Source organism: Trichechus manatus, unplaced genomic scaffold (genome assembly GCF_000243295.1).
Source record: "Trichechus manatus latirostris isolate Lorelei unplaced genomic scaffold, TriManLat1.0 scaffold00016, whole genome shotgun sequence".
NCBI lineage: Eukaryota > Metazoa > Chordata > Mammalia > Sirenia > Trichechidae > Trichechus > Trichechus manatus.
In genome coordinates this window covers 7,660,791-7,682,859 of record NW_004443952.1, presented here as the reverse complement: position 1 = coordinate 7,682,859, position 22,069 = coordinate 7,660,791, and the positions used below count along the sequence as shown (strand labels likewise).

The window sequence follows — 22,069 nt, the reverse complement described above, 5'->3', positions numbered from 1 at the left end:
AGAGGTCTCATACAATATTTGTCCTTTTGTGATTGACTTATTTCACTCAGCACAGTGTCCTCCAGTTTCATCCATGTTATGAGATGCTTCACAGGTTCATCATTGTTCTTTCTCGTTGCATAGTAACTCCATTGTGTGTATGTACCATAGTTTAACCATTCATCTGTTGATGGGCATCTAGGTTGTTTCCATCGTTTTGCTATTGTGAACAGTGCTGCCATGAACATAGGTGCGCATATGTCTATTAGAGTGACGACTCTTATTTCTCTAGGATATATTCCTAGGAGTGGGATTGCTGGATCCTATGGTATGTCTATTTCTAGCTTTCTGAGGAAGCGCCATGTCATTTTCCACAATGGTTGTATCATTTTGCATTCCCACCAGCCATGCATAAGAGTTCCGATCTCCCCGCAGCCTCTCCACTATCTGTTATTTCCAGTGTTTTTGATTCATGCCGGTAATGCCGGGGTGAGATGGTATCTCATTGTGGTTTTAATTTGCGTTTCTCTAATAGCTAGTGATTGCAAGCATTTCCTCATGTATCTGTTGGCCGCTTGAATGTCTTCTTTGGTGAAGTGTCTGTTCATTTCCTTTGCCCAGTTTTTAATAGGATTATTTGTCTTTTTGTTGTAGAGATGTTGGGTTTTTCTTGTAGATTATGGAGATTAGACCTTTGTCTGACTTGTACTGTCCAACAATTTTTTCCAGTCTGTAGGTTCTCTTATTACTCTTTTGGTGAAGTCTTTTGAGGAGCATAGGTGTTTGATTTTTAGAAGATCCAAGTTATCTAGCTTATTTTTTTGGGTTTGTGGGTTGATGGTTATGGTTTGTATCCTGTTAATGCCGTGTATTAAGGCCTGTAGTGTTGGTCCTATTTTTTCTTCTGTGAACTTCATAGTTTTAGGCTTTATATATAGGTCTTTGATCCATTTTGAATTAGCTTTTGTATACGGTGTGAGGTATGGGTCCTGTTTCATTCTTTTGCAGATGGATATCCAGTTTTGCCATCACCGTTTGTTAAAAAGACTGTCTTTTCCCCATTTGATGGACTTTGGGCCCTTGTCCAAGATCAGGTGACTGTAGGTGGATGGATTTACATCTGGGTTCTCAATTCTGTTCCATTGGTCAATGTATGTGTCGTTGTACAGTACTTAAACATTTTTCATGTAGCTCTGCCTCATTCATGAGCATCTGTTCTAATGGCTTTGTGGGTAGATACTTGTTTACATTGTTGTGCAGATAAGTTGTTCCCAATTTGTTATTATAAATGATGCAATGAAAAAAAAAAAAAAGATGCAGTAGACACCTTTGTCCCTGAAACCTTTCCCTTCTTTTGTACAGTATTCATAGAGTTTGTTCTCCATCATGGAAGCTGTGGGTTAAAGGATATGAGAGTTGGTAAGGCTGTTGTGGCAGTGCCAAGTTGAAATTAGAGAAAGGTGGCAGTGCATGTGACAGCTGGGCACACAGCTGCTTCTAGATTCTTGTAGAAGAACCCCATTTGGAAGAGTTGACATGGCAGTCTGGACATAAGGTTGCCTTCTCTTCCTACATTTTACCTGGGATTAGTAGCTACTAACTTGTTTTATTTATCCAAAGACTTTGGGCCAAGTCGTGAACTGGTGGCTGCAATGTTAATTTTTGCATGCTAGGCTGAAAGCAAGGAGGCCTGGTTGTGCCATGGTTAAGCACTGGGCTGCTAACTGAAAGGTTCGCAATTCAAACCCACCAGCCGCTGTGCTGGAGAAAGATGCAGCAGTCTGCTTCAGTAAAGATTACAGCCTTGGAAACCCCATAGGGCAGTTCTGCTGTGTCCTGTAGGGTTGCTATGAGTCGGAATCAGCTAGATGACAGTGGGTTAGGTTGAAAGCACGTATTCAGTGCCCGTGATTGCAGAGCACTGGGTATGGCAAAGGAGTGGTGAATCCGTGAAAAGGGCTTGCAAAGTGCATTTGAACTTGGCTACATTACTTCCCCTTCTGGGCTGTGCATCAGTGAGGAAGTACTGTATTTCTTACACTAAAGGAATTCACCAGCATAGTCAATCAGGAGAGGAGATTTGAGCCTCACTTTGAAGGAGATGTTGGCAGTTGCCTTGTACAGGGGTGAATGATTTGGGTAGATTTCTGAGAACCATATAGTTTCAGGTGTCTTCTTTTAGTTATTAAGTCATATGGTTCTCTATAATTTCCCAGTTTGTATTAAAGTTAGTTAGTTTCCATATTCCAGTGCTTTGACTGTGAAGTTTACTATTGATGTTGTGGTGGGTTTGCTTTTTTTAAAATGAGTTTAATGGTGATGGAGAAATGATGATGATTAACAATGACGACAAGGGTACCATTACTTACATAGCACTCTGTGCCAAGCATTGTTCTAAATGCCTTACATTTATTAACAAATTTTATCAGTAGATGATTTCATTAAATCAACTCATTTCATGAAAGAGATGCAAGGCATGAGATCTTGGAAAGGGAGACTGAAGCCAGGAGAGGCGAAGAGCTCAGTATTTGTTTTGGAAGAAGAAGACATGGGTTTGACTCTTAGTCCTGCCAATAACTGTGGGACTTTGGGCAAAGTCACTCAACCTCCACTTCCTCCTCTCTGGAATGGAAATCATGACTCTTACCTTGTGAAGAATTAAATGAGGTAATGGATAGAAAAATCCTGTCAATCACTAAACAAATGTGGGGCATTGATAGACTGTGTTATTCCTGCCCTACCTCAGACTTAGGCTTCCAGGAAACCTGAGTCATCTTCCCCTTTAAGGGTGCTGTATAGACACCTTTCATGTGCTGGGCCATCTGGTGGGCACGGGGGAATCCAGAGGCACAGCCCTTGCCCTGGGAAGATGTATGGTACGGCTGGGAAGGCAGGTCATAATACTGAGTGTACCAGATGGTTGATCAATACTGTTTGAATGGCTCAGGCGATAAGTGCTTTAAGAAAACAGAGGAGGGAGGTGGCTCCTGTGGCCTGGGGGAGGTGGGAATGGAACCCTAAAGGAAGCGGAAGGGAATGAAGCCATCAACAGCAACCAGGGCAAAGAGTTTCACAGGGTTGTGTCTATGCCCGTGTTGGACAGGAATGTTCTTGCCTTTTATGATATGGTTCAAAAAAACAACAACAAAAAACTTGTGTGGCTCTAGATCCCCAGCATGACCTTGAAGGTAGAAAGTTCTGGGGCCCCAGAAATGTTTTCCCTCTCAGCCAGCCCTGCTGGTATCAGACTTCCATACCTCAGAGCCTCCACCTGAGATCCCCATAAGCATAGCATTTTAGGTCTGGTTGAGAGTGTCCATTGAGGGCTTAAGTCTTCTGGGAGATGGTTTGGGAACAACTAACCTTCCATGTTAATGAGTTTTTTTGGTCAATAGTAGATTCTGAGCAAAGGCTGAAAGTAGAAATATGGTGGAGGGCCATCCAGGTATCCCACGTGTTGGAGGGGCTAGGACTGGATGGCCAGGTTTCTGTTTTTCAGACTTTCAGGTTCCTTTCAGCTCTGAGCTGATTCCACTGGGTAGTGCAAGGACAATGTAATTCAAGGGAACATAGTCCTTGCTTGTGAGGAAGTTAACAGTCCAGACCAGGAAGCTGGACTCTGGTAGACCTCTTGGTGAGCTCTGCAGGACACTGTCAAGGGGCTTCTGCCCTCCAGGAGTTTCCCATCTGAGCTAATCAACTGCTGGTTTGGCCTCAGACCCTTTCCTTCCTTTTCCCTGCTGTACTCTATATTTCAGGGAACTACATTTCCCAGGCTCCTTTGCTCTCTGGTCTTCAAGTAGTTTAACCAGTGGAAAGCACAGGAGGAAGGGTGGAAGGCAGGAAGGTGGAAGAAGGGAAAAGCCTGGGGTATTTCTCCCCATTTTTTTTTTTTTTTTGCCTCTTGTGATGTGTTTTCTGTTAGTTTCAACCCCTTCCTCTGTAGTTCCATTGGGCAGCCTCTGCCATGATTTTAGCTCCTGTTGGACAGCCCCAGCTTCTGGTAACACCATCTCTTCCCATTACCTCTTCAGGCCTAGAGGTAATAGCAGCACCTCTCCTAATATGCTGATCCCTGGTTGCCTCTCTCCCCTGTTTGGCTTCTCAGCTCTTTCATCACCTGTGTAACCAAGTCCCTGTATTAAATCTCTGTTTAAAAGACCTTGAGTGCCTTCTGTCTTTCTGGCCCATCCCCTGAGGAACATAACGTCCAAGTCAGGCCCATTAGAACTTCTGACTTTTCCCAACCTGAATCCATGGAAACCATTGTGAGATCATGGCTGCCCTAGTGAATTCAGGGTTCCAAGGACACCAGATCTCCTCCCCCTCTTTACAAAGAAAACAGAGTTGTAAAATAATTTCAAAATAGCCTGGCTGTCTGGATTTCTCAGCAGGTGCCCATTGGGATGTGTAGAATTACAATCTTTCTTTTTCTCATGGCCCTCTCATTTTGTAGGAAAATGGGTGACTTCTTCGTTTCCAGCTGTGAGAAGGAACTATTTTGATTTTGTAAAATTTATATAGTCCTTCTCTCCTTCCTTCCATTTGGGCTGTTGATCTTGTGATATATTTATAGAGACTGTGGTCGGCTGACCAGGAGTTATTTTGCAGTAGGAATTCATAAGATTTCTACTTTGAGCATGTGTTCTGGCCTTTTTAAAAAATATTTCTTAGAGCATCTACTTTATCCTTCTGTAATTATTTCTCTTTCATAAGCAAAATATGTCTTGCCTCTTACATATATTTTTTTTCTGTCTGTGTTTCTTTTGTCTGGTCTTTTCTTTGGTGTCTTTTTTTTTTAACTCCAAATTTTAAAAGGCCATAGCTCTTACTTTACTTAGGAATGTTTTTATAAATCAGACTGTGGTGACTGGAAAGAGGGGTGCTTTGGAGGTCAAAAGACCTTAGTTTCTCTATCTGTAAAAGGAGAGCATTGGACTAGATTAGAGGAGGCAAGCATGCTACTATCCCAGCTTTAACACACTCACTGCAGACATCAATAATCAATCGCAGCACTCTTTCCAACTGAGCTCTGATGAGGCCCAGAATCCTTCCCAACACATTGTTCCACACAGCCACTACTAATTAATTAGAATTGGCATTCAAAATAAAATATTTGACATTTTTAGACTGGATGATTCGTTAGACTGTATTCACTGCTGATTTTCAAGTGTTGACAGCGCAATTTCTTTATGTTTTAACCAATTAACTGATGTTTATTAAGCCCTCTTTGTATGCAACAGAACCCTGTGTGCTGTGGAGTCAGAGAAGAGCCCTAAAAAGTTAGCTGCCCTCATGGAACTTGGTTGGGTGGAAGGTTGGCTGCAAAGATGATGCTGTTCCCAGGTGTGCTCAGGTACACTCTTGGATTCCAGGAGGTTGTCCCTGAGATCCGAAGTGATCAGGGGAGGCTTTCTGGGGCAAGACCTGGGCTCTGGCTAGCCAGAGTGGACTACTGTAGGCAGTGGGACAGCATGAGCAAAGGAGAAATGAGAACTGATGAACTTTGGAACTAGGAGGGTACTCAGAGTCCATCTGGTAAAAATTCTCCATTTTATAGATAAGGAAACTGGGGCTTGCCTAAATTTTAATAAATGATAATTATTTATATAGTTAAATTTTAATAGATGATAAATCATTTTAATAAATGATAATTATTTACATAGCTAATACTTATATAGCACTTACTACGTGCCAGGATTAACTGGGTAGCAGAAATGGTTAAGTGCTTGACTACTAGCCAAAAGGTTGGCAGTTCGAAATCACAGAGGCACCTCAGAAGACGGGCCCGGTGATCTTCCGGAAGTTCATACATAACCTTGAAAACCCTATGGAGCAATTCTGTTCTGCACACATGGGGTCGCCATGAGTCTGAATTGACTTGACAGCAACTAACAACAACAAGAGTCCTGAACAATCTTGTGAGGTGGTTTCTGTTAGTATCCCCATTTTATAGAAGAGAAAACAAGTCTCAGAGGGTTAAGTGACTTTACCCAGTGTTACAGTGGTGGAGCCAGGATTTGAACCCAGGCCATCTGGCTCCAGATTTTAATCTGGAAACTACTGTACTAAGTAAATCCTTCCACACCATCCAGGTCTGTAGCTCATGTCATATTGTTAGCGCTGGCTATGAATGTTGCAGAATTTGTACCATTTCATCCATCCAGCAACTGTGTGATGTGGGGTTTTCATCTCTATTTTTACATTGAAGGAAACTGGGGCTCCCCGACTTCAGAAAGGTCACAGAGCTTACTAAGTGGCCTAGGCAGAATTTGAAACCTAGCCTGCTTGGCTCCAAATATCAGAATTGGAAGGTCTCTTAGAGGCCATCAGTTCAGCAGCCAGGCCCATTGGACAGATGAGCAGACTGAGGGCCAGAGATTGCCTCTGCCAACTGGTTAGAGGAAGGCCTGGGGACCAACGGGTATTTCCTGGAGCATCTCTTGCCCTCCCTGGCGAGGCTGCCCGGGTGGGCCACTGTTACCTTGGACCTACCACAGGAGGCTCAAGCCCTTTACTTTGATCCTCTTGAGGAGCAGCCTCTTCCCCTTACTGCCTTACTTAAAAATACCTAAGGGGTGACTTTTAAAAACCTGGTTCCCCAATTCTGGGGTTTACCCAGTTTGGAGCTTGCAGCCCTGTCTTTATAACAGTTTTTTTTTTTTTTTTCCCATGAAGCAAAAAAGTTTTTCTTTTTTTTACTCCCCCTTCTCCCCCCATTTCCTGCTGATTTGAAGTGAATATTTATCACATACTTAATGAGTAATCTGAGTCTTGGCTTGGTGAGGCTGTACCAGGACATGGTTTATGGCTGATCTGGTTTTAACTCGCTCCAGGCGGTTTTCCCTGGAGTTTTCTGTAAAATCATAAACCTGGAGAGAGAATTTTTGTGGAATCCAGTCACATGACTCACTCTTTTGTAAATTGAGAGATTAACTATATGACTGTAAAGAACTGAGATGCATTTCCCTTTTAAAAGAAAACAAACAGAGCAACATTTATGCACCCAAAGAAGCGTGTCCACTTCTAAAGACAGGGAGAGTCACTTGTCAAGGTCACTCTCCCGGGGCTTGGAGGCAGATGTACAGGGTTTGAAAGGATGGACCTTGGAGAATTTGGGTTGGGGTCTGGCAGTGCCTCCTCCCAGCTGGCTCCTGCACCCTGTGCACCTCTGTGTCCTTGGCTGGACCCTGGGGTGATGATGTCCCTACATCTTCGGGTGGTTGAGAAGATTCAGTGAGAGGGTGCACACAACGCCCTGAGCCCAGAGCTGGCAAACATGAGGGGCTCAGGAGATGCTGGCTGCTCCTGTGTTATTAGTATTATCCACTTTTGAGGCCCTTTAAATTGAATAAAAAGGGCCTGGTGGTGCAACGGTTAAGTGCTTGGCGGCTAACTGAAAGGTTGGCAGTTTAAACCCGCCCAGTGGCTCCTCAGGAGAAAGACCTGGCGATCTACTCCCATAAAGATTACAGCCTAGAAAACCCTATGAGGCACTTCTGCTCGACAGCACCTAACAACAACAACATATTGAATAAACAATACTAGCTGACACTGGATATAAAGGCCCTGTTCTAAGCATGTGACTGATTAACTTATTTAGTCCTTACTACAGCCTGTGAAAGGAGCCCTGGTGCCGCAGTGGTTAAATGTTCGGCTGTGAACGGAAAGGTCGGCAGTTCGAACCTACTAGCCACTCCATGGGAGAAGGATGTGGCAGTCTGTTTCCGTACAGATTTACAGCCTTGGAAACCCGATGGAGCAGTTCCACTCTGTCCTATACGGTTGCTGTGAGTTGGAATCGACTCAATGGCAGTGGGTTTGTTTGGTTTGACAGCCTATGAGGTGGGTGCTGTATCACCCCCATTTTACAGAGGAGGGAACTGAAAGGTCAAGCGATTTGCCCAGGTCCCACTAGCAGGTGATGGGGCTGGTGTCCAGGCTGGCTCCCAGTGACTGCTACCTCTGCCTTTGCTGCTGGCTTCCTCCTTCACACTTCAGCCTGGAACCTGAGGGCTTTTTGACAGCTGGTCACCAGGAGGGAGACCAGACCTCGCCTTGCCTTAGTTCAGGCCTTGGCTGACGGTTCTGGACACTTGCATCAGCCCCCTACTCAGTCATGTGGCCTTTATTATCACCCCCTCAGTAGCCTTTTTTAAGACCGCTTCTGACCAGGTTATTCCCCTGCCTAAGGCCCCTCATGTTGGGAGAAGGGTATAAGGGATCTCCTTGTACTATGTAAAATTATTTCAATATAGAAAGTTAAACAAAACAAAAGCCTCGTGCTCTGGGCCTGACCCTGGGAAAACCCGCATGCTTTTTGATGCAACGTTTAGAACCCTTTGTGATCTGGCCCAGCTGGGGAACTAGAATTGACACGTTAAACAACCAGGAAGAAACCCTGCTGGCACAGTGGTTAAGTGCTTATCCGCTGACTAACCGAAAGGTTGGTGATTGGCACCCACCAGCCACTCCAAGGGAGAAAGATCTGGCAGTCTGCTTCCGGAAAGATTTACAGCCTTGGAAACCTTATGGGGCGGTTCTGCTCTGTCCTGTAGGGTCGCTATGAGTCGGAATCAGCTTGATGGCAGTGGGTTTTCAACAACCAGGAACTGTTACTGGTCTGTTTAGATTCGTAGAAGAGACTGTTAACTCCCGCTGTAGTGGCAGCTGGCACTCTGGGATGGGAAGGAGGCTTGTGGTCTGGATGGTCATTTCAGTCCCCTCTTCCCCAAGGCCAAGATTCTCCCCCTCTCCTTTAAGGACCATGACTCAGGCCCCAGGTTTGGTGGTGGTTTGTTACTTCAGTCCCTCCCTGGTGCCTAAGGAGTGCGTGGAAGAGACCAGGCCCCCTGCACACCAGGAGCGCACAGTCAAGAGCAGACAGGATTCTCAGCAGCTACAGCAGTAAAAAAAAAAAACAAAAAACCAAACCCATTGCCACTGAATCAATTCTGACTCTCAGCGACCCTATAGGACAGAGTAGACCTGCCCCACAGGGTTTCCAAGGCTGTAATCTTTACAGGGAACCCTGGTGGCGAAGTGGTTAAGAGCTCAGGCTGCTAACCCAAAGTTCGGCAGTTTGAATCCACTAGCTGCTCCTTGGAAATCCTGTGGGGCAATTCTGCTCTGTCCTTTAGGGCCACTATGAGTCAGGGAATCGACTTGATGGTACACAGCAACAGCAACGATCTTTACAGAAGCACCCTGCCACATCTTTCTCTTGTGGAGCAGCTGGTGGGTTTGAACTGCCAACCTTTCAGTTAACAGCCGAGCACTTAACCACTGAACTACTGGGGGTCTTTAAAAAAAACAAGGAAAAACAACCAAAAAAACACAACCATGCATTTATTGAGCAGCTACTATGTGCTAGCTCCAGCACCGTGCTGGGTGCTTTTCGTACATTATCTCAGCTTACCTTTGCCATTCCCAGTAGTTCTCAGTCCTGGAGATTTCTCCTCCATTGCCTTCCACAAACCATCATCATCTCTTCTGTGGGAGATGACAGTGGTCTCCGTGCTGCAGCAGGAGGTTGCTTTCAGAGATGCACATGCCTTCTGGGGCTGCCCTTGGGGTAAAACTCAAACTTCATAGCCTGGCTTACCAAACCAAAAAAAAAAAAAACAGCCAGTTGCCAGTGAGTGAATTCTGACTCTTGGTGACCCCATGTGTGCAGAGTAGAACTGCTCCATAAGGTTTTCAAGGCTGTGATCTTTCAGAAGCAGATGCCAGGCCTTTCTTCTCAGGTGCCTCTGAATGGGTTCCGTCTGCCACTGTTCTTGTTATTGTTATGTCCCCAGTAACTACCTTGATGCCCAGCACATAGTAGGCATTTCATATGTAGTATTTGGGCGAATGAGTAAGGAACCATGTTTAATTCATTTGGTATCAATTCCTGCTCCCCCTAGGCCTTACTCAGAATCACACATCTAGTATGAACTCTATAAATATTTTATCGAAAATTGAAATCTGAGTTCCAGTTTTTAACCCAAGGTCTTCTCTGGCAACCTCCACCCACCCTCAGTCTCGGAACCCAGAACAGTAAGTGGCTTTGAGTCCCTATGTTCAGTTGGGAAAGAACACAAAATTAAAAACCAAGTACTAAATGCTAGAAACATATCACTGAATATGATCTAAAAGGCAGTCTAATTAGAGAATTTATAATTTATTTAGTTTCCTGGGAACAGAATCCTCTTTATAACTTGCAACGCTATTCTTCAGCATTGGCACAGTCACCCTTAATAGGGGTTTTTCAGGAACACATGGTGTAGAAAAGTGGGGACTGCCTGTGCTTAAGTTGAGGCCTGTTGGTTAAATAGGAAAACGATTCATCCAAATTGTTTGGGGCCAGGTTTGGTTTATTAGTTCTAGAGATGAAGGGCCATATATGTGTAGAAGAATGGCCGTGGACTTGAGGTGAGGAAACGTGCAGCTGTGGCCAAGCCATTGACCAGCTGTGTCGCCTTGGGCAAGTCACGTGGCCTCTCTGGGTCCTTGGTAAATTCATCTTTGTCAAAGGAGGATAGTTAAGCTGCAGTGTCTCCTTTGGAGGATTGTTGGGAGGATCTAATGCAGGTTAACAAGCTATAAAGTTCTATGCCAGTGGTTAATATTCTCATGTACCAGAGACATGCAATTCCATTTTTCTTGGGGGTGAGGCCAACAATTTTTGGAATCTTTCTTGACTCCTGTCTCTCTCTCATATTCCACATCCAATTCATCAGTAAATTCTGTGTGTTCTACTTTCACATATACTCAGAATCCAACCCCTCTTCACCTTCTTCACTGCCACCACCCTGCTCTAAGCCACTATAATCTTTTGTCTGGAGTTTACAGTAACTGCCTCTGTCCTTGCCTCTACTGTCCGTTCTCCACACAGCAGACAGATGATCTTTATAAAGTGGAAGTCAAATGACATCACTTTGTCCAAACCCTGCCTTTGGCTCCGCAGTGTAAAAGCCAAAGCCCTTCAGCCAAGGCCCTGCCTGACCTAACCTGCCGTTACCTCTGCTTCTCTTCACTTACTCCACTCCAGCCATGCCCACGTCTTTGCTGTTCCTCAAACACTCCAGACACTCTCCTGCCCTAGGGTCTTTACAGTGGCCATTCATTCACTCTGCCTTGAACCCTCTTCCTCAGATACCACAAGACCAACTCCCTCACCTCCTTCTAGTGTTTACTTAAGGATGCCACCCTGACCACACTATTTAAAATTGCAACTTGAGGCTCCTGCCTTGCCCCCAGTATGCCTGAACCTCCCTCTTTTATTTTCCCCACAGCACTGATTACTTTCAGTGGTACCATGTATTTTACTGCTTATTTATTGTTCTTACTGATACCATCTCCCCCCACTTGAAGGTAGTCTCCTTGAGGAAAGGGACATATCCCAACTGCCTAGAACAATGACTGGCACGTAGAAGGAGTGCAGTAAATATTTGTTGGATGAACAAATATCTTCCTTTCTTCTGAATTGAATCTTGTGCCTCAGTGGGACAGACAAACTTACAAATTAAATTTTGGGGATCCACTGGCCGTTAGAAAGGAAAGAGTTATGTAAATGAAGCTCAAGCCATTTGAGCCTCCTGTCCTTAGTAGATACTAGGGAACGTAGAACCATCCTCTGGTATATCCTAGGACTCTGGCAGGTGCTTCTTGAGGGTGCAGGACCTCCTGCCAGCCTCCAGGTTGATTACACTTGGTTCCACCCACAACCAAGGGTGCTGGTGCTTAGTACGTTTCTGCAGCATCAGTTGTACCAGTTGGTAATTTAAAAATGAATATATATATATACACACACACAAATATATATATTATTTTACACAAACATATACATACATACATATTATAGAATAGAATTTAACATTCATTTGGATTGGTAAGACTTCAAAGTTGTTTGAGTGTGCAGAGAACTTCCTTTTTTTTCCCCAGGTTCACATTCACTCTTCCATAAGGATGGAGAGAATCATGAGAAGCAGTGAACTTGGGGGATTTGGAATTGTTCACCAGTGGATGTGAGGTTGTCCACCCAGAGCCTAACATAGTGCTCTCGACACATAGTAGGCTTTCAAGAAATATCTTTTGAATGAGTGAAGGAGTAATTGACTGTTTAAAGTCAATTGTTATTTTTTTAAATCCAAGTATAATTGCAAATGCTGTGTATCATTCATCTAAGGAACCTCATTGTCAGTATTTTTTCATCAGTCATAATAATAATGCACAAATTCAACCATATTTTCCCAGTGCCAGGTACTGAACTGGGTGCCAGAGACATGGCTGTGTGTGGGGTGTAGTCTTTGCCCAGGAGGAGTGCTCAGTCTGGGAGGAGACAGGCACCCCAAGAACTGTAGTCCCAGGTGCCTATAGTCGGTGAAAGACACTGATGGTGGCATGTATGCAGGTTGGGAGAACAATGAGCAGGGATAAATTAAATGTTCCGGCTGCGGGGGGAAGGGGCGATCATTGTAGTCTCCAGAGAGGAGGTAATTCTTGAGTTGTGCCTTCTGTGATCAGGTTGGGGTGGGGGAGGGAAGAGGCAAGATCCTAATTACACTTGTACAGAAGCATACATCTTCAGGTCCGTCCTGGACTTGACTGGCTGAGGCGCCATCTTGGAGATACCCCTCCAATATGGTGACCCTCTATCCTCACTGAGCTCAGGGAGTGTGTAGCCGCCACGTTTGCCGTGGCACCTCAGCCTTCCTCAGCGTCTGGCTCTGCTCTTTTATTGCAGAAAGGCATTTCATTCTTCGAGATCAGCAGCCAGGACCCAAGGAGCTGTTTTTCCTCCATTGTGCAAGCATGACAAATCATTAATTTTTGATTGATTTGCTTAGAAATATGGGCGCCCCAGCATTCTTTCCGCCGCTGAACAGCTGTATAACAAATGAATATATCAGTGTGCACAAAAGATTGGAGATCTAAGAGAAGCAATTACATTGGCCACCCTCCCCCACCCTCACCCCTTCCTGGGCAATGGAGGGAGGAAATTTTTACCAGAAATTCCTCAAGTGGCTTTAAAAAAAATGACTTTTTATAATTGAATTAAATCTTTATCTCTTCATCTTTTGCAGCAGATTGCCAAACTCACACCAGTTCCCCATGCATTTGGGCTGCATCTATCCAGGAAGAATCTTTAATAATGAAATTTCAACTTGTGAATTAAAACCAAAATGGAAAAAAGAAAAAAAAAAAAAAGAGCAAATTCTCCCCCTCCTTTTTTCTTTTTTTTGGTTGCTGCTATTCCTTTAAGGTTTTGGAACCGTACCAGTGCACTAAATGTGACCTCCATAACTTTTAAATTAAGAATTTATGCTGGCTTGAAATTTATGAAATATTTCAGCATGAAAGAAAGCCTTTTTCCCTCAGGAAAATTGAGCAATAAATCACAGCACTGTGGATTTACTGCCCTAGAGCCAGCGAGAGATAGGATTTTTTTTTTTTCTTCATTCTGGAAAAAAAAAAAAAATGTAATCATATAAGACAGCTTAGCTGCTATCCTCCCACTCTCTAGAATTTTTAATTTCAGCTGTTTCTGCTTGGATTTATTTCCAATATTCCTGCTCGGCTTTTCAATTTCCTCAGTTATTAAATTTTAATTCAGTGCATTAGCATTTAAATTAAAAAAGGGTTTATTTTATCGAAATCGTTGGCCAGCCCCCATCCCATAGCACACGAATTGCCTGTTTCTGCCATTTGCACAAAATGTGAAATGCAGCTAATGTCTTACAACTTACATTTGCACAAATTTAGAAATAAAATTTCTGGGTTTGAAATAATATTTTCTTTCCAAGAAAACCCTTAATAAGAGAATGGAAAAGAACAACTTAACGTTCATTTGGGAGGGGAGAGGAGGGTCGAATGAAGCCAAAAATAGCTTTGCCCAGGTCCTGAGGAGACACTGGCATATAAGGAATGGATGGGGCTGGGAATGGAGGGTGGGCAGGTACCCTCAGGAGAGGCTGGGGAGCTTTGGGTAAAGACCTCAACCATGCAAGAATGAGAAGGAGGGTCTCTTATGAGCCCTCTCTCTCCCCTCATTTGCCATAGACAGGTCTGGTTAAGGTTGAATTAGTTCAACATAAGCCCTCTGCCCCATGGCCCCCGACCCCATAAATTTTACTTATGGAAAACCTCAGGTCCAGGGAAAGGAGAAAGCTTGCCTAAGGTTCAGAGTGAGACTTAGACAGAGCCAGGACAAGAAGCTACATCCTTTAGGAGAAGATAGTCCAGTGGCAGAGATGGTCCTACAACAACAGCAGCAGCACCCGTGGAGGTTTCCATACTTGAGCGATTACCACCTAAGTACTTTACCTACATTATTGCATTCAGTGTCACTCTGACTGGTCCCGTTGGAGAAGTTCTCAGGTCTTTGGTGGTTTGGTGGACACTCATGAGATGCTGACTTGGCAGCATTAGATTCTGGTCAGACCCTGAGGCATGCTGGTAAGACCTGTGGTCCAGTCCAGACCAGCTCTGCTGTTCCTTTGCTGTGTAATCTTATTCAGGTCACTCTCTTTTTTGGTGCCTCAGTTTCCTGGATCCAGTAAATGGTGGTCTTTATAACTATCTAGGGTTGTTAATTATTATTGTAGTTATTACTTCTGAGCTCATACGAAGTGCTTTTTACACGTTACCCTACACACATTATCTCACGCCCGTTGCATGAGGTGGTGGTGGTGTTTTAGTTAGGTGCTGTCGAGTTGATTGCAACTCAGCGACCCCATGCACAGCAGAACGAAACACTGCCCAGTCCTGCGCCATCCTCATGATCCATGTTAGGCTTGAACCCATTGTTGCAGCCACTGTGTCAGTCCATTCCATTGAGGGTCTTCCTCTTTTTTGCTGATCCTCTGCTTTTCCAAGCATGATGTCCTTCTCCAGGGACTGACCCCTCCTGATAAAAAGTCCAAAGTATGTGAGACAGAGTCTCACCATCCTTGCTTCTAAGGAGCAATCTGGCTGTACTTCTCCGGGACAGATTGTTTATTCTTTTGGCAGTATTCTTCACCAACACCATAATTCAGAGGTGTCGGTTCTTCGGTCTTCCTTATTCATTGTCCAGCTTTCGCATCATATGAGGCAATTGAAAATGCCATGGCCTGGGTCAGGCGCACCTTAGTCCTTAAAGTGACATCTTTGCTTTTTAACACTTTAAAGAGGTCTTTTGCAGCAGATTTTCCTAGTGCAATGCATCATCACCATGAAGTGTAGGTCTATGATAAGCATATTGCCATTTTGCAGATGAAGAAACTGATGCCTTAGGAGGGCAGATGACTTGCCCAAGATCACACAGCTAGAAGATGACAGAACCAGGACTTGAACTCTGACTCTAAACCCTTGCTCTTAAATTTCAGTTCAAATTGAGAATCAGTTTGGATTACACGGGGTAGTCGTGAATGTAATTGAGGTTGGATCATGTGAAATTGCTGATTTTAGACCATTTTGGCCTAGGAAAATGGCAACGTCAGAGATGTGACTTAATTCAAGTAGAAGGAATTGCTATAGTATATTTGTGAGGGCACAAAGCCGGGCATCATATGGATCTCTGCAACTGAGAGTTGATGCTGTCAGCACTGTGGATTTCGGCTGAGGTTGCTAGGGGCTCAGGGTCTGTCCCCTGTCATGGTGGGTCTGGACTTGGCTTTATCCCCTCGAGGCAGCCATGCCCAAATGCCATGATTGAGATGGTTTGCGACATTGACACATGCCTGCTTGGACATCTCTCACTTGAATTCATTATCCAGCCATACACCCACCCTGGCTTTCCCATATCTGCTGACCAATGGCCTGGACGTTTCACATCCAGCTGTGGTAGCCCTTCTCCCTCCAGCAGTTCCATTTCCTCAGTGCCACCACCTTAGTGTCTGCAAGAGGATGTTTTTGGACTACTATTTGAATATTTCTAGTATTTTGTCTTTGTTTTGTAAAAATGGGTGGAAAGTAAAAATGAGTGTTGATACCAGATCATAAACTTAATCAAAGGGAAACAAAAGTGGAGATTGTTAGGTGTGCCGAAAAGCTCTATCCCCATCCCCCATCCTGTTAGCTTGCATGGTCCTTGATCTGGTCAACTTTTTGTGAAATTATGAAGGAAAAAGACAATAATGACATTAAAAAATGCGTGTGAAATCTTAGATATGCATGCCCAGAATTAAGTCTGAGAGGTGAGAGATCACTTGGGATTTGGCAATATTTTTAAGCTCTATGGGAACAGAATTCTCACCCCCTGCCACTTCTGCCACTTATGATATGAACATTAAAATAACTTCTGCCCATTTGCTTTACATGCAGGTTTTGAGGAATGCAGGATGTCAGAAAGAGGCTGTAATTGGTCCTGTTCTTTTGCTCCCAGTGAAATGCTATGCAAACCATTTTCTGCTTTCTTGTTTCTTCCGCTGAAATAATACACCAGCTTCCCATTAAGTTTTCTTTCCCAGACCTCATGTTTCCACCTCTCCACTTGTCCTTAACCTTTCCTTTTCCCTCGAGTGGGAAAGGGAGGGTGCTGTGTGGCTCCACCCCATTTCCTGGTTGGCTCCCCTGAATGTTGGTGGAAGATAGAATACTCCAGAGCAGAGAAAGGCAGGCTTTGGAGTGCCCTAGACCTAGGCTTGTAGCTGGGGGACTTTTGATAAAAGACTTAATTTTTTTTACCTTCTGTGTCCTCACCTGTAAAATGGGGCTACGGGGTCGGGGAGGACTTAGTGTGAGAATTAAATGAGACAAGGCATTTAATGCCCATACACTAATGCCTGATGGGAAGTTAGCCAGGGGACTTGAGTGCGGATGCCCACAGGGGCCAGGCAGGTGGGCTGAGTATAATGCAAGAGACGGGGTGGAGCCACTGGAGACCCAGGTATCACGTCAACTCTAGCTGACTTCTGCTGTGTAGGACTGGGCCTTGCTGGATTATCCAGTTTTATAAGAGAAGCTGGAAGTATGGCCCCCTTTTTGGGGGGTGAAGTCCCTTGATTTTTATATATTGCCTGTTTGTTTCAAAGTCCTCCATCTGGTTTTGCCAGTTTGCAACCTCTAGTAAGCGCTCATTAAAAGGCAGCAGCTGCTGTGTTTATCTGTTATCCACCATCCTGAAATTAAAAAAGCTTGAAAACTGAACATTTTTTCCTGATTGATTAGGCAGCAGCAGTTGAGCTGAATGGCGATGAGGCTAGTTACAGTCTTTATTTATCCCACGTCGTTCTTGTTGTGTGCTGTTGAGTCACTTCCAACTCATAGTGACTCTATATGACAGAGTAGAACTGTGTCATAGGGTTTACTAGGTTTTTTCTCCCGTGGACTGGCTGGTGGGTTCGAAGTGCCGACCTTTTGGTTAGCAGCCAAGCTCTTAACCATTGTGCCACCAGGGCTCTTATCCTTTGTAGAGTGACTAAATGGTCTCTGGGTGGCGCAAACGGTTTGCACTTGGCTACTGACCAAAAGGCTGGCAATTTGAGTCCACCCAGTGGAAGAAAGGCCTGGCGATCTGCTTCTGTAAAAAGTCCAGCCAAGAAAATGCTATAGAACTCAGTTCTACTGTGTAACACATAGGGTTGCCATGAGTTGGGATTGACTTGGCATCAATGGAGGGGTTTTTTTGGTTTGTTTTAGGGTTGACTGTTCATATATTTCATTACAAACATTATTGTGCTTAATTACTGAGCACCCCCCTCAACCCTACCAGGGCTGCTTCAAAATCATATACATTACATGACCTTTCTAAAGTCAGGAAAGCTCTGAATTTTGAAGCACATGTGGCCCCAGGGTTTTGGACCTGCATTATTCTAACTATTATTATAAATGTGACAAATCTAGGGAATGTGTCTCATACCAATGGTGATGAAGAACCCAGGCGTTCTTCCCATGTTGCAGTCTGCTCTGACCTCTGCATTGAGGTCCCCTGAGTACTGGCCTGGACGTCAAGATCCCAGATATTTGTCCGTAGGTCCTCATGACCCTTGGCAGATTTCTTCCTTGCCCAGGGCCTTCTGAACCAAACTTTATGATTTCTGAAAATTTCATTTGGTCAGCATTATCTCCCTATTCCCCCTGCCCCCAGTAAAAGAGATTAAAGAACCAACGCTCTCTTGCCTTCCCCTGCTCGTAGGGTTGGGGGACAGACTATTTTAATATAATAGGATTTTTTTCCTCCTCTGGTTGGTAGGAATAAATCTGCAGCTACTGTTTTATTGGAAATCCCAGCTGAAAATAAAAATGGTGCAATTCAATCTCAGATTTAGCTGGTTACTTACTTTTCACTGAGTCCCCAGGGCTCTGCGGTTGCTGGGTTTGTGTTGGCAGTGGGTGCTCAGGCAGCATTTAAAGGGCCAAGCAAATAGAGTGTCCTGACTCCCTCTTGCCACTGGGGACAGACTTTTCCAGCCTGGAGGAATGGGGCAAGGGGTAGAACCTGTGTTCTTCCATTTGGCTGATGCAAGTGTTTTGGGGTTTCTTTTGCAGGCTGACGGAGCCAGTGCAGCCGGAAGGAAAAGCACGGTGGGCAGGTGAGCTCCCCGTCCCCTGCCCCACCCTGCATCCCCTCTCTTGTCCTGGTCTTCGTGTCTCACAGTCACCGCTTTCTGATCCTCACCTTCCTCACCACCTGGAAGGATGGATGATCTAGGACAGCTCCCTTTGCTGAGAAGTCCCTCTATCTCCCCAGGCCACCTGAGGTCTTGAGCAGTGTTTTTCAGCTCGTCTGGTGCCCTTTGTGGGCACCCATGACTGGAATTCGTGGATGACTCATTTCTGACCTGGCCATTGGCCACTCAAATTGGGGATAATCTAGGAGTGAAGCACAAGACTCTGGGCAGAAAGACTTAGGTTGAATCTGGGCTCTGCTGCTGCATTATAAACTCCAGGGGGTGCCAGTCCCATGTATTCTGGAATTCAGTGTGAATGGGGCCTCCTGGGGTCATGCAACTTGGGGGCCTTCCTCGGTAAGTGCAAGTTCTTCAACTGCTCCTGCCTCTGTTTCCTTTTCTCTAAATTTGAGATAACGTTGGTTCTTACTTTGAAAAGGGGTATTGTGAGGATTGAATAAGATGACACGTGTAAAACCTTAGAACAGGGATTGTATATTAGTCAGGGCTGTTTGGAGGGAAGATGTTAGAAATTTACCCCAAATTAGTTTGAACAGAAATAAGAGTTTTATGTAGCTACAAAGTCCAGGGGTGTGCTGGATTCAGGGCTCAAATGCTGACATCAGGAATCAAACGATCAATTTCTGTCTCTCTCCTTCCCTACTTTCCTCTCCTCGCACTCCTCTCCCCTCACCCCTTCCTTGCTAGCTCAGCTTTTCTGTGTGTTGGCTTCATCTTTAGCAGGCAGAGATGGTCTTCTGCAGTACTGGGCATATCTGGGCCTTGTTGTTAGTAATCTTAGTCAATGAGAAAGCCTCTTTCCTGATCGCTCAATCAAAAGTCTCAGAGATGATTCTCATTGGCCCAGCTTGAGCCATGTGCTTCATCCCCTGGACCAATCACTCTTGCCAGGGATATGGAATACCCTTATTAGCCAGACCGGGGATATGTCCTCACCCTTGGAGTTGTCAGGAGATGGGGGTTGGGTGTTTTCCCAAAGGAAGGCTGGGATGTTGTTAGCAAAGAAAGGAGAAAGAGATGGCAGGAAGGACCAAGCTATGGGTGTCCACCACAAGCAGCACAGGTAGGCACTTAGAATGGGTTAGCTTCAATGCTGCTGCAGCTGTTCCGTTGGGTAGAGTAGAGCTGGAGCAGCCAAATGACCTTTATTTGTGATACTGGGGGCAGGAAGAAGGCAAGGGACAGATAAAAGAGATGGCTCTCCAGGGCATGTACATAAAATCTGGAATAGGCTCTAGGACCATGTGCTGGAAGTGAATCATGTATTGAATGTCAAGAGAATGTTAGAGTAGGCCTTAACTGGTACACTGGTGAATTTGACCCTGGTCATTGGGTTAGATTGGGATGTGGGGGGAGGTTAGAGTCATAGACGTTTTGTAGAGTGTTAGAGTTCAAGTACTTCCTCTTTCAGCTGGGGAAAGAAAAATACTTAGGTCCTCTAAGCTTAGTGTGAGGCTGGATGGCCCTTGTCAGGAATGACCTTGAAGGACCCTCTACCCTGTGACATGGGGCCTTCCCTCCCAGCTCCCAGCTGTGCCTCAACAAGCTCTTATTACACCAGGGCCCACTTTCGTCCCAATGCCTTCCTTCTGGCCCAGAACATATAATTTTGTTACTTCTCTGGAGGGCCTCTGGCTAAACCCCAAAACCAACAGCATGGGCTGCTAAGGAATTAGTGTTAAATTGAGGGGGACAAGGAGAGGTGGTGTTTCTGATCCTAAAAAACAACCAAATGTGGTTTGATTTACTTCCCAGTAATCCAGCCTGGGTTGATTTTACAAGACCAGTGATCCCAGCACTTGAGGTTAATGCTGACCTGGTGTGCAGGTTGCAAATCACGTACCACAACTGCAGTCAAATCTCACTGCTCAGAGAGGAATGGGGGCTGTAGGGTATCAACTGTGGAAAATTCTAAAGGAAATGCAGCTTTTATAATCAAGCAAATGTAGCAAAGGTCTGCTAAAGTAAATTTCTTTTTTTTTTTTTTTTTGGTCAGTTGAAGATTTTCAGAACTCTGTAGATAATTCTTCCAGCCTTTCCATTTTGGAGATAAGGAAACCAGGGATAGGATAGAAGAGGTTAAGGGACTCGTTTATTCACTCTGTGTACTAATTTCCTAACAATTATACAGGATCTTGTAGAGCAAGAGGCTGGGGAGGAAAAGATCATACGACCAAGTCTCATTCTTCATTTCACAAATATTTATTGAATGCCTAATAGGTGCCAGGCACTGTCCTAGGCACTGGAGATACTTCTTGTGTTGTTATTGTTGTGTGCCGTCAAGTCGATTCCTACTCATAGCAACTCTATATGATGGAGTAGAACTGTCCCATAGGGTTTCCTAAGCGGTAATTTCTATGTAGCAGATCGCGAGGTCTTTTCTCCTGGGGAGCTACTGGTGGGTTCGAACTGCGGACCTTTCAGTTAGCAGCCAAGAGCTTGACCATTGTACCACCAGGGCTCCTTACTAGAGTTATAGCGGTGAGCAAAGTAGACAGAAATCTCTGCCCTTGTGGAGCTGATGTTCTAGTAGGAGTGGAGGAAATCTAGTAAATAAGTAAAATGTATTAGGTGTCAGATAGTAAAGTGTGCTATGCAGCAAAAAACCAGGGAAGGCTAGCTACTTAACCTTCCTGTGTTTTAGTTTTCTTATCTGTAAAATGGAAATAATATTAGTACCTCCCTCCAAGTGTTGCTAAACCAAAAGCCCATTGTTGTCGAGTCAGTTTTGCCTCATAGTGGCCCTATAAGACAGATTAGGACTGCCCCATAAGGTTTCTAAGGCTGTAATCTTTACGGGAACAGACTGCCACATCTTTCTTCTGCAGAGCGGCTGGTAGGTTTGAACTGCTGACTTTTTTGTTAGCAGCCAAGCACTTAACCACTGCGCCACCAGGGCTCTCCCAAAGTGTTGCTAGTGAGGGTTAAATGTAATAATATATGTACACCCTTAGCACAATGCCTGGCTCATAGTAGGTGTTCAATATATATTTGTTTTTATCACCACGGCACCAGCCCTCTCTAGTGCTGGATTCCCGTTCCTAGGAGGAGGAGACAGTATGGTGGCAATTGATATCTTGTAGAGCCTGGACATTGGAGAGAAAGCTGGAGGTAGGGAACAGGGTGAGGATGGAGCTAATATTTGTTGAGGGCCCACCATGATCCAATTACTCTGTCTTGCCATTTACACATACTACATTTGATCCTCCTAGCATCCTTTTGAGGTTATGATTGGTATCCTTCCTTTCAGACAGAATAGTCTTATCCGAGGTCACACACCTAGGAAAATGGCTTTGGACCCGGTTGAGTCTTGTGTCCTTTAAGCCAGAGCCATCCAAGCTTTTCATCAGTGAACCATGTAATCAGATAACGACACGTGTGCAGCTGCGTAATTATTTCTTAAATAATATCTTCTTGCTGTTTAACATTTTGGTTTTCAGCAGTAAAATAAAAGTAGCCCCAAACAGTAATAGGTCTACCGCTAGTCATTG

General features: G+C 44.6%; 1 protein-coding gene across 2 annotated transcripts in view; it reads left to right on the top strand.

Annotated features, from left to right (window-relative positions):
• Positions 1-22,069, top strand: part of ZNF618 (zinc finger protein 618) — a 183,049-nt gene that overhangs the window by 87,181 nt on the left and 73,799 nt on the right. For both annotated transcript variants that reach the window (XM_004372135.1, XM_012554385.1), the window contains exon 2: positions 18,436-18,479. In XM_004372135.1, coding sequence (XP_004372192.1) covers positions 18,436-18,479 — 44 coding nt within the window. The remainder of the gene's footprint in view (positions 1-18,435; positions 18,480-22,069) is intronic.